At 42.0% G+C, this 13,129-nt stretch overlaps 1 protein-coding gene across 1 annotated transcript; it reads right to left on the minus strand.

Annotated features, from left to right (window-relative positions):
* Nucleotides 1–8,227: 8,227 nt before the first annotated feature.
* Nucleotides 8,228–10,926, minus strand: ZNF593 (zinc finger protein 593). Its single transcript, XM_007428074.4, has 3 exons — nucleotides 10,687–10,926; nucleotides 9,042–9,104; nucleotides 8,228–8,768 (listed from the first exon to the last, which is right to left on the minus strand). Exons 1-3 carry the CDS (start codon nucleotides 10,881–10,883, stop codon nucleotides 8,636–8,638), a joined length of 393 nt encoding a protein of 130 aa, XP_007428136.2. The 5' UTR covers nucleotides 10,884–10,926; the 3' UTR covers nucleotides 8,228–8,635.
* Nucleotides 10,927–13,129: the final 2,203 nt, after the last annotated feature.

Raw genomic sequence — 13,129 nt, forward strand, 5'->3', positions numbered from 1 at the left:
CCCTGCAGCTCCCTTCTTCCTGCCATGTCCTAAGCTTTTCCCCTTTTCTCCTACAGCTTGATTCTGCCTAAATAACTAGAAAACACACAAGAAGAGAATTAAGAAAGGGGACTCTCTCTGTCTTCCTCGGCTATGATCTTCTGCCTCCGACGTCTGACCCCAGGATACTTCCGACTATTGCAGGTAAGCAGAGTTTCCTCCCCTGTTAAACATCAGAGTGACAGACAGATGGACAGACTAATAGGAATGATTTTGCTGGAAAGTATTCAATAATATATTCAGTAACAGAGGCTGCAAGCCAGAGGGATTTTAGCAATCCAGGAAAAGTCAACAAAGAAAAAATTAGCAGGATTCCCTCTTTTTCTAATGTTCAGGCTATAAGGGCAGATCCTATTGTAGCCTAAAACATCCATTAACAAGTGGAAAGTCTTCAGGCCTAGGGAAAGACCAGTACTTGCGTAGGAAAAAAAATCTTTAAAAATGGCTACGGGGAGAGGCGGGGAGCGTGGGGTGTGGGGAAGCAGTTCAGTGATGACGTGGTGGCTAAGGAAGGTTGACATTTGAAAGTGGAGTGAAAATCTCATGAAAAGAGGGGATGGGATGGAATTGAATGCCCAGAATTCAAAACAGGGAGTTCTCTGCACTGCAACATTTTGTTATGGAACTTGCCATGTGCCAATATGTGTCAATTTACAGAAGACACTTTGCTATTTGATGGAATTCCCTATTTAAAGGGCTGGTCAAACCCAAGTCTAGTTTGAAGATAAGCAGAGCAGAGGTTCAGACATGACTATCCTTTTGTGTGCAAAAGGCCACAGGTTTACTCCCTGGCATCTCCTGGTGGTAAAAGGAAAAAGGCTTATTGTGCCTGAAACCCTTACAAGTCAACGTAGGGCACGGTGGTCCCGTATGACCTTCAGCCTTGTCTCAAAACCTTTAAGTATGAAAGCAAAGCACCACCAAGCCTCTTGCAGAACAATTCTTTACAGCAGTGTTGCTCAACCTTGGTCACTTTAAGATAGGTGGACTTCAACTCTCAGAATTCCCCAGCCAGCATGGCTGGCTGGGGAATTCTGGAAGTTGAAGTCCACCTATCTTAAAGTGGCCAAGGTTGAGGAACACTGCTTTACAGTAACCCACTGGGACCCATTCAGAGATGGAAGAAGGCACTCAGAGGTCTATTTTGTCTAGTGGTCAATGGATGGTTTATCACTGGCCATGCCCACCATGGGGAGCCAGTTTGGTGTAATGGTTTAAGGCACCAGGCTAGAAACTGGGAGGCCATGAGTTCTACTCCTGCCTCAGGCACAAAACCAGCTGGGTGACCTTGGGCCAGTCCCTCTCTTTCAGTCCTCAGAAGAAGGCAATGGCAAACCACTTCCAAAAACTGCAGGGACTAGTCCAGGCATTCACCAGGAGTCAACACTAACTTGAAGGTACACACACCCCCCCCCCCCACACACACACACAAAGTCCACCATGACAGCTCTTGGAAGACTGTGTCTATCATGGACTTTCTCAAAACCCAAAATGTGTTTTGGGGTGCCAAGTAGGTTCAATGCCCAAATGGTTGCTTCCCTCCATTTTCCAATGTTAATGTGCCTTCCACTGACATACTTTGCATAGATGCAGCTGGCCAGCGCGTCTGAGTCGGAATCTGAAGATCGGCTGGTGAATCACTTGGCCCTGCTCTTAGCAATTATGGGATTGAGCCTTTCCTACTACAGTGCCCGGCAGCTGGCTGAAGAGATCAAGCCACCCCCAGAACCCTTAGGCCCAGCTACCAAACAGGAATGACCAGACCACAGAAGATGGCAGAAATGAGGAAAAGCTGGAATCTCCAGCATTCATCCTGTGGACTCAGCAACATATTTCCACTTGAGTTTGTATGCAGCGTTTAGTCACTACAATTACAGTGTGCGTTGCCCTCTATGTTCTTCTCCGGCATTGGAAGGCTAGTTCTTGGTACACTTTTCATCTGTGCTTTGCTTTTCTGGATTCTCACCAAAAAGGATAGACCCAGATGTTTTCAAACATACATCATTCCCCTTCAGTGGGACCATTGCCATCAAGGTTGGAGGGTTTGTTTCACACAACTGTCTTGCCTGCCATCTTGTCTGAAGCTGTGGTTGGATCACAAGGCTGTTCATGGAACTCGCATTGCTCTCTTGGCTCTCAACTTTTTGTCTGGCTGTGTCAACTTTCAGGTAACCTAATCCATAGGGAGCTTCAAGGCAAACAAAAAATATCTGGTTTGTACAATGGGAGGGGTGAAATAGAGTTGAACAGCTTGTGGTTCAAGCATCTTGGAGAAACCCAGCTATTGCCTTAGCATGTTGTATGAACAAGCGTTCTTATTACCCCATAGATAGTCATTTTGTTTGGGCACAGCAGAGCAGATGAACACTGGAATTGTTGTTCATTAATCTGGAGTTAGGATTTAGTAGCTTGTGTGAGTCTAGCAAAGAGGAGAAGGATCTTCAGATTATGGGAGGTCAACATACCACAGAATTAGTCTGATGCTGACATAGGAGGGGCAGATGGATGAGGGACTCCTGCAGACCCATTTAGGAGGCTGATCCTGTTCTGTATTGGTGCTAGCAGCCCAAAACCTCTATGTGAAATTGTTGTCCAGACCACCTTGTCAGGTCTCTCCATGACTTTTAGGGAAGGATAACCTTACTTCAAGGGAGGACCACTTCCCAGGTAGGGCCTGCAACTCATTCCTGGAAGGCTACAAAGTGAAGTCACTGGTAGGGCATGGTAAAATTTGGGGGATTTTGTTTTGCATTTCTGGTGAAAAGTGGAAATTAGGATATCTAGGGGGGGGGGGTGTGTCAAAAAGGTCAAGATGGTGATTACACAGTCTAAGCCCTGCTCCATTTTTACATGCATTGAAGGTGCAATACTCATAAAAAAGGGGGCAGGGCCTTGACCAGAGAGTCACAGCCAGCACCTTGACTTTTTGACCAACCCCCTTGGAAACCTCTTGTGGGAACAGGAAGCCCTCAAGAAGCAAACCACTTTCCCATATGCACCTGTAATGAGCTCCCAGCTCAAATTCCCCATTGTTCCAGATCATATGGCCATCTCATTGGGGCACGATATACCAGCTGCTTCATTAACATCTTTCTAAGCAGCAACTTAGACACACACTCATTATACCATACTGCTGCTTTACTGCATTAGTCTTCAATAGGTGGATTGGCAACTACCTCTCTACCCAGCGAATGGCAGCCTGGCCAAAGCACACTTCTGGGCTTCCTTTGAGATTGTTTGGAGGTGACCTTACTTGATCTGTTGCCCTTTAAGTCCACCTTTCTTCATTTCCTAGCCAACGTGTCTAGCCCACTTGAAAGACAGAAGGTCATGAAATGTTATCTGATGAGAACTGATGAGGAAAGGAAGGGAAAAAGATGGACCATTAGAAAATAAAATCAAATGGGTTCCATGTCACAGATGGGAATGGAGAACTCCACAGACATCTACTTTGTGGGGTTTTAAAGAAAGGGGTTTCCGATGGGCCATTCCCTTCTTTCTACTTTATGATGATGGGAGAAGTCAGGGAGAAGGGAAGGAGAGTTACAGAGACAGAGCAAGCGATTGCGTAATGGACTTTTGTTCCCGTACCTTTGGGCAGAAAAGCTGCTTTATGGGAAACTGTCGACTGCCGTCATTACATAAGAGAACATGTGTCCAGACATCTGTGACCTAAATAACGTTAAACTAGTGATTAGAATGGAGACTGGGGATTTGGGAGAATATTCTTTTTTTCCATTAGAACAATGCATCAACAGGGGGGAAAAGAAGAACATAAGGATGAATGGCTGTATATTTCTCCTCCTATAAGGAGTAATAAAAACTCTGAATATATGAGGACAACCACATCCTAGGTCAAGCTATGATCCAATCGATCCAGCCATGCTGAAGATTTTTCCAAATCCTATGCAGAAGTTTCTTCCTATCCCCAGTGACTGGCTACCTTTCAATAGGAACTGCTGGAGATCAAGCCTATCTCCTTTGCAGGCAAAGGATTTGCTTTCTCATCAAAGTTAGGATTCCTTCCGAAACATTTTCATGCAGGATCTCCTGTTATAACTTTCCATCTTAGGCTCCTACTAAACATGCCAAGATTCCCAAAAATCTTCAGCCACATCTGTTCAACTTGCTTCCTGCACCTGATGTTAGTAATACTGTATTGAGATGAAGCATTTTGCAACTTGTTTTACAATAAGAGGTCTCTCCCCCTGTATTTTACAAGAAATTGTTTTAAAATATCCAGGGTCATTTGGGGACAGCTGTTTGGTACCTCTCAAAAGTTAATGTCCTTTGTTCCAGGCTGGATTCACGTACCTAAGAACTGCCGTTGTTAACAGCTGTTTTTAAAATAAATTTTCTAGCTTATGAGAGTACAGACTAATCTTTGAAATGCCGAATCAAATATTTGAAAGCAGAGGGATTCTCTGTCTTGTGTAATTCCTTGCCTATCTCAATTTATGACTCACAAAAAAGGAACGATGTTTAATAAAACAATATGTGGGAAGAAAGGTTATGTAATTTTGCATGTTTTAGACAGGGTGCTGGGTTGTTCAGTTGTACAGCTAAATGCTAAATATTTTCCTTGGAGCAAAAGCTATGTGCAGTGAAAAACTGGAACACCCTTATTTTCTGAGTTCACACCGAACTATGTTCTAAAAACAAAGATCAAGAGCGAATTACGATGTTTTGAGTGTTACATTCCGAGAGTTCAGTTTTGCATTAATTTGGCAACTGCAGTGTAAACACCAGGATTTAGAGCATGCTATAATTGCCTGTCTGGCCCTGTAAAATCTGCATAGATCACACCCAGCATTTGTACATGGCTGGTCAATCTGTAGTAGTGTTTCTCAACCTTAGCAATTTTAAGATATGTGGACTTCAACTCCCAGAATTCCCCAGCCAGCATGGCTGGCTAGGGAATGTTGGGAGTTGAAGTCCATCCATCTTCAAGTCTGCACATCTTCAAGTTGTCAAGAGAAACACTGGTCTAATAGATTAATTCTCATTTGGTTAAAAAAAAAAAAAAAAGGAACTGGATACAGGTCAGTGAGCAGCAGCCTTCAAGGGAAAAGCTGCACTAATAAACTGGGTTCCTGCAAATGCCAGATTAAGCTAAGAAACCTACATAGATTTGTCTTAGCATGTTCTGTCATCAAGGTAAGCCATAAAGGGTTGGTTTGGACACAGCATGTTATGTGAACATAATGGTGCACTTTTAACCCACATTTAGGGTTACAAAATCTCACCCAAGAATCTCATGCAAGATTTTGATGTATTCATCTGAGAGCATTGTGATTTTGCAAGATAAGGCCATTTTCAATTTTATTTATCCATTCGCTCAATTTAAGGGGGTTGCAAGAGGCACTTGGTGGTAGGGATGGGCAAAAGATGCCCTCATAGGCACCGCATTGCTAATCTTTCAATCCATCTTAATACTCATTGTGGTGTGTTTGCGTCAATGATCAGTAGCAATTACCTTCATCTCTGAAATAACATCTCCCTAACCATGAGGACTAGAAAATTAAAAAATGCAGAACCTTGGAGTATAGAGGGAAATAACAGAGTTCATCACTAGAAACAATAACCAAAATTCAGTTTAGCACCTTGTCTCTATCACACAGTGGAAGGAGACTGCAGTAATGATTAAAAACATTTCTCGTTCTTCCAAAGAAAAAGCCTTAGCCCTGCTGATTCAGAGCCAACGATACGCCCACTTCAGCAGATGTCAACAGCTCAATGTGCACCCTGGGATATGTTTGACTAATGTAGCGAAGGATTAACTCTGTCCCCAGTGCGCTGTTTAATCATCTAAATATTCTAATGGAACAATTCCCCCATTCAATAGAAATGTGAGATGTGATCTAGCTCACTCATCTAAATTATAATCTGGTTTGGTTTTGGTTTAGCTTGATGTGCAAATCCATCCCTTTGGCTTTGTGTCATTTGAAAACCATTTTAGAGTTCTCAGCACGCCACAGTAGAAAACATCCCAGTGGGGTTATTTGTGAATAGCCATTGGAATTTAACAAGCACAAGAATTGGTGACAAAATTGCTAGGATATTTCCAGCTGGCCTAGAATGTGAGTGAGTAGAAAGAATATTCTGGGGAAAGAGTCTGTGTCTCATAGCAAACTGAATCAAGGCGGGATTGGGTTTCTTTCTCATCCTTCCTTCAATCTCTGGGCTGTTTAATCTCCAAGTCCCTCCTTAATGGTTTGCTCATTCCTTCCCCCATTAATGGGTCTCCCATACCTGGCCCAAGATCAGCTCTAAATTCCTCTACAGATCCCAAGATTTACCAACCAGAAATAAAATCAAGGCAGCAGAAGCTGGATATGAAATGCTGATTGAAGAATACAATTATTTGCTGCAACTCCTAAGCCACAGGCTGGGATGACCTGCCCATAGAAAGTTTCAAGTGAGTCAGTTACAGATAGCAAATTTAATACAACTCCCAAATTTATTAGCAGTCTACAGAACCACTTTAAAAGGGGCAAGTTTGGCCATGAGAGATCTCCACATCCCACATCTTGGAAAGTAGCTTGCTATTATTAAACCACTTGAAGTCAGGAAATCAATTGATTTTGGTAGAAAGCATTCTATGAGACAAATCGTACAGAATTACCAAGTTGAGAAAGTTATATAAATTAAAACGAATTTTTTTTTTGGCAGGGCTGGGGGTTTGTATTTTAATGATGACTATCTTCTATTTTTAAGAATGGTTGTTTTTATACATTTATTGTTTTATTTAATTGTTGTACACTGCCCAGAGTCACTTTTTGTGAGATGGGCGGCCATATGAATTTGACTGATAAACAAATAAATAAAAGATTTTTGTGTAGTGAAAGGTGATCAAAGTGTGCAACTGGTAACAACACTGTTGAACTAGACACAAGATTCAAAACAAGAAGGCGTGCTCACATATCCTATACTCCTTATCTCTAGCCATGATGGGCTATCTCGTTAAATTATTCCCAGGAGGGGATCTCATTTACTCCCTACTTCCAAATAAACTTTGCATTGTTTCTGGTTTCAAAGACTGGATTGGAAACTGGGATCTAAGTGATTTCTCTGCTCTAATTGAGAATAATGGTTTTAATAAATCATGGAGAGAAGCAACGAAGGGAGATGTGCAAGAGAACATATTTTGCACACACATGCACCAACACAGACTTATACCGAAAAGGTGGGTAACCCATGGTCCCAGGACTACACAGAACTCCAAGTATCTTATTTTGCTTCTGAATTTAATTACAACAATGAATTTGGAAGGTGTGATGGACAGCATGCTTTTTTTCTTTTCCAAAATAGGAAAGACATAAAACTGTAGCACAAACTTAAAAATGAATGTGAGACAAAACCAAATCAAACTAAAAGTTCACTGAATTCCTTGGGGAAGCCCAGAAAAATTCTTTACTTCCTAATGAAAACCCAGAAAAGGTCTGGCCCTCAGGGATAAGACTGGCCCCATTCCTGCTGCAATTCCAGGAATCTATTAAAAGCTGCCTTTTCTGGAAGGGCTTTGAGGATGGGTGAGTGGTTGGGCAGAAGTAGCGCCAGCTGATTATAGATTGTTGAGATGGTTATTTTAGTCATTTGAATCATGTGCATTTGCTGTATTTTAACCTTGTTAGTGGAACGAGAAATGTACCCTATTCAGAGTGATTGTTAATAAGAGTGGCATACAAGCCTCAGTAAGGAAGGAAATAAAAGTGTGATATGACCTGCCCGTTCTGTATCATCACCATCTGCAGGGTTCTTGCCTTCTCCCCAGATGTTAATAATGGCTTCCCAGTCATCAAGAGACTGTCCACCTCCACCATGAAGTTTAATTTCTTCGCCAACATTCTATCTCTGAACCAGACCAGAATTTGTCTTCCTTCCCCAAACAGTAATTTATCTGGGGCACATACTTGAAACAGTCAAATTCAGATGATTCCCCCATTTAACTGCCTGGCTCTATTTTCAACAAGTGTAATTTAAAGCAGGGAAAGAAAATGGACTTATTTTCAGTTTCTAAGCATTCTTAATGGATGAAGTGGGAGATTCCTATCCAGGCGATTGATGGATCAATGCGATTTTTAAAAAGCTCAAACAAAGGTCAATATGGCATCAGCGACTCCTCTTCTTATAGGCTACAGAAAACATCCTTCAACACATTCAAATCAAACCCCCAAAGCAAAATAGGCAAGGATCAGCCAACAGATTGTCAGCTCATTTATTAAGTGGACTCACTGGAACAGTGGAAGATTCCGAGCAAAAAGCTGAAAATCCACAGTAACATTTAAAACCATTGTAGGAGAATCAATTAAATATATAACAAGTTCAGTTGGGCAGCAAGGCTCCTGCCTCTGACCTGCTGCTTAACTCTAATCCATACCAAACAAGATGGGAGTAAAAATGCCTTTTTTCCATCCAAGAGGGTTCATCTGTCTCCTCTGCATATACGTTTTGCTGGTTATTAATACTGCAATCCTACTGCCATAAAATAGTACCAGTTTAAAGATACCATACTCCTAACCACCTCGTTATACCAATGCCTTCTCTAGCTTAGTTATCTCCAGATTTTTCAGATGGGGAAAAAAGTCCTTGTGTCTTAGCTAGATTCATCCATCTCATCAAGCGGCTGTGTGTGGACTTCAATTTTCTTGGGAGGAATGTAGGATCCCATTCCTGCAGCTCTCTCAGCTTCCTCCTGGGTATAGGGCTCCTCACTCAGCTCTTTCAGCCTTAAAAAAAAAAAACACAAACAAGTCCAGGAGGTTTGCAAATGCTAATATTCCAGCTGATGAAGAACACAAAGCCTTAACAGAAGCCCACCTTCTTTGCCAGTGGCAGACATTTCAACTATATATTTGCTATAAAAATACCAGATGATAGATGACAGACAGACAGACATGCCATTCAGAAGGGACAGTTCCAGTTCAGGAACATGGACTGATAACAGGGTGAAATATTGCCCAAGATGCTTTCCCACCACATTTATATAAAATTAACATTACCTTTTTTTGTGTACTTTTGATCTGAAGTGATCCTTCATGCTTTTTAAGTCAATAAAGTATCGCCTAAGGAGAGAGAAGAAAAAAAAAAGCATGCTGTAAGTTGATGGAGAGTCAGTTGGGCCTAGGGATTAAGCTGCTGGGCTAGGTGCAGAGAAAACTGAATTCTAGTTTTATTTTAAGCACAAAGTCAACCCAGGACTTTGGGGCAGTCACTCTCTCTTAGCTATAGGAAGAAAGCAAGGGCGAGCCACTTTTGCAAAATGCTGCTTAGAAAACTGCATGGAGTTGTCCATGGAGCTGCCAAGAATCAAGACTGGCTTGAAGGCAATCAGTCAGTCAATCAATCAGGATATATTTTGCTCAAATGCAGTTATGGGCCTATTAGGCCAAAAAGATTATCATAGCTACAGACCAATCTTTAATGTCATTTCAGTTTCTAAAATGTTTTCATCTTGCCATAGCATGAGAACAGACTCTGTTCACAACAGGTAAGATGGGAAAAACTGCACTCCGCTAGGAATAATTCCACTCCCTACCACTAACATCAAAACCATATTTAGGCTGTATCAGCAAAGGCCTTTAATAGCAGCTAACACTAACCTGCTTCCTTCCTTCATGTCTAAATCTTGCTTTCAGGTCCCAACTAACACACCCAAGTTAGAAGGGAATCCTGACAGCACTAAATGTAGTTAAGGTTTGTGCCGATAAACCCTTCAAATCAGGTTAGAGCTGCGGGCACTCAAATATGAATAAAGTTTCTTCTGCTTGAAAGCGGTGAATGAGGCTGGGTGACCTGCCTCTGGCCTGGTCCCAAAATTAGGCTCTTTGGATGTCCTGGGCTGCAGAAAAGCCAGATTAACTGCAGACTTGTGCCTTTTGAACCTCCTGTCTTAAAAGAGAACTGTGCTACAGGGCTATCATAAGCTGCTCTTAGTTACATCCCCTCCCCAATGAGGCTATAATGAGCTGCACAGGATTATCAAATGTTTTTAAAGTAGTGACCAGATTTGGGCTGCAGTTCAAGAAACAACCTCTCTTCCTCCTCCTTCCTGCAGCCCCCACAAATGAAAGGAAACACAACATCCCAGCCTCATCTTTGTTCCCCTTGTTTACAATTAGGGCTCCAGCTTTGAACTGCAAAAATCTGGACAGGATGATGGCAGGGCAATACAGAACTCTCACTCTTTGTTACCACCTAGCAACCACCTAGGTTTCTTTTGCACCCAAATTCGTTTAATTAAAAAAAAAAAATTAACCCCATAAGACTTGCATTAGCGTTTTCATTTTTTTTTTTAAAGCAGATTCTTTCGTCTTCCTGCATACATTCTGCAGCTAAAATCCTACACTTCGATGGGCAACTCTCGTTTCTGTCTAAAAAAGCGTTTTTCAACCTTGGCAACTATAAGATGGGTGGACTTCAAGAAGAAGTCCACCCATCTTAAAATTGTCAAGGTTGGCAAATGCTGATCTAAAGGAACATGAAGTTTTCTATCCCACAACCGAGGAAGTTGGTCGGCTCTAATTCTTATGTCTATATGCCTCGGGCATTCCAGGGGAAAGAGCCATTCCACGCACGCGCAGTAAATAAGACCAACTTCCCCAAGGAAAGCCCAGCCCCTCCCCCCGCCTTTCTCTCTTGACGCACGCGCAATGCAGGCAGTAGTGCTGCGCGTTGCCAGGCAGGTCGGGATCCAGCTCCTGGCGCAGCAGCTTCTGCGCGTTCTCGGGTAACATGTCCTGGTGGATCTGATCCAGGTCTCGCCGCCGCCGCTTCGCTTTCCACTGGCGGGCCAAGGAGTGCGTTTTATGCGAGCCCGTCCAACGGGAGCTCCTAGGAGCCATGTTCCGCTTCGGAACCTCGCCGGGGAGAGAAAGGAAGCTCCCTTCCGCTTCCGGTAGGCGCGCGTGACGTCATCTCACGGCGCCATCCTTTGGGCGCTTTCAAAGTGATTTGAATATGGATGAGATGCAGCTCCGCAGTCAGTCATGATTACGAATGAAACGACCGATGAGAGCACCGAGGAAGCATAACTTCTATGAATATCTCTCTCGATATTTAATATATGTCTCCAAGTTTCCACAATTTATCTGAATGTAATAGCTGGGAAAACAAATGCAGACATAAGTTAGATGACATAAACTAACCCAGTGTTTTTCAAACTCAGGACTTTAAGATGTGTGGACTTCAACCCCCAGAATTCCCCAGCTAGCATGGCTGGCTGGGGAGTTCTGGGAGTTGAAGTCCACACATCTTAAAGTCAGCGAGTTTGAAAAATACTGAACTGTCTTAACATACTTCAAATATTGATGGTGCACCTCAACTCAAAGCCTTATCTACCAAGATACAAAGCTTTGCAGCTTAAAAATAACCAAATCCAGAGAAAAGCAGTTGCAGCTGATCGACAAACAAGCAACATGACCTGAAATTCATTAAAGGGCTTTTCAAATCAAGCGAACATATTTATTTATTTGTTGGATTTACTGTATTTCTGCTATAGTTGCCATTCGAAGCTGCTGGTAACTAAATAATATGTTTAATTAACATAGTCCAGTAATTACTAAAATACCATACACTTAAATAGTTATTGGTTAGTGTTATAATTGGGAATATTGGTGTACTCCTAAAAATAAAGGTGCCTCCTTGACTTTAGCCACAGCATCTGTACGGTTTTCTTGGCAGCATCATGGAATTAACTTTTCAGTGCCTTTTTCCAGGATATTATAGTGTGATCCTGTTCTCCCAGCATTTCCACAGGACAAGTACCTCCACTCCAATTTCCTCACAAAGCCATGTGAGGCCCACCCACAATCATTCACTCTTTTTAAAGTCAGAATGTATGATGTGGAAGAGCTCTTAGAGGTAATCGAGTCCTGCCTCTTCCTCAGGGCAGTAATCCACTAAACCATTCCCCAAAGCTCTATTATTTCCGATAGAAGAATGCAAAGAACAATACAGTATTCAATCAGTGTCCTGCCCAGGGAACCACCACCCAAAATCTAATCATCTCTACAATGCATAAAAAGACATGTGTTTCTAATTCCTCCATCCATTTTTCAACACATATATTTGTGTGCATTTCTGATGGTTGAGTGCATTTATCACATGTAGATCCTTCTCACCCTTTCTTTCAAGGAGCTTGGCATAATATGTACCATTCTCTCCAACCATATTTTATCTTCTTAATAACTCAATGAAGTTGATTGAGGTATATACAGCTGGTCTTAATGCCTTAAAAGTAAGTTTGAGAACTAACTGGAATTTTAACCTGGGTTTCTGCAGACATAGGCTGGGTTCACCAAGTGCCATGTGTTGTTTTGACTATTACTTGTTGAATTAACTACAATGGCTGGGCTTATGCATTATAGTAAGCCATAAATCATAGTTTGCAAATCACAATGGCTGAGTTCACAAAATAGGCTAAGCATGATGTGCAGCTTGGCTTCTAAATTCCTTTGCATGTCAGGCATTTGTTGGTTGGTTGTTTTGGCAAAAAGGTTATTTTTAAACTGATACTAGGTAGGGTTTTTTAGTTCTGCGCTGTTGGGCAGTTCTTACAATTTTGTTGCTGTTTGTTAAACTTCACGTTTCTTGTTGTAACACTTCCGTTATTAGTAACTGTGTATTATATATAAGATAATGCAGGTTGCTTTTTTAAAAAGAAAACTAATACAGTTTCAGCCTATATTTCCTTGTCTGGTTGCACTTCTGGATCTGCCATCCTTTGAAAAGAGAAGCCACCTTCCTGTGGCCTCCCAGACCTTTATCCTTCCTTGGAATTCCACTTGAAATCTTTGAGATGAAAGTAACGAATGTAATTCCATTTCATTAAAAGGCGGTGCTGCAGTTCACCACTGCTTAATGTGGAGTCAAAAAAAGTGACCCTTTGACCTAGTACACTCTTGGGCTTTGTGTGTGAGTGCTTTCCTGGTATCCAGCTAATCCTCTGTGAAGGAAATACACATCCCAAGGGCTTCTCATCCAATGATTGTGTAAGCAAAGGGCGATAACCCCACTGGCCTGACCAGGTTTTATTTGGGGTCATTACATTGTATTGATCTACATCTCTTGCTCTCATGTTGATCACAGT

This window comes from Python bivittatus, unplaced genomic scaffold (assembly GCF_059951505.1).
Source record: "Python bivittatus isolate LINGU-HERP-01145 unplaced genomic scaffold, Pbiv_v1 ctg000250_np1212, whole genome shotgun sequence".
NCBI classification, from domain to species: Eukaryota; Metazoa; Chordata; class Lepidosauria; order Squamata; family Pythonidae; genus Python; species Python bivittatus.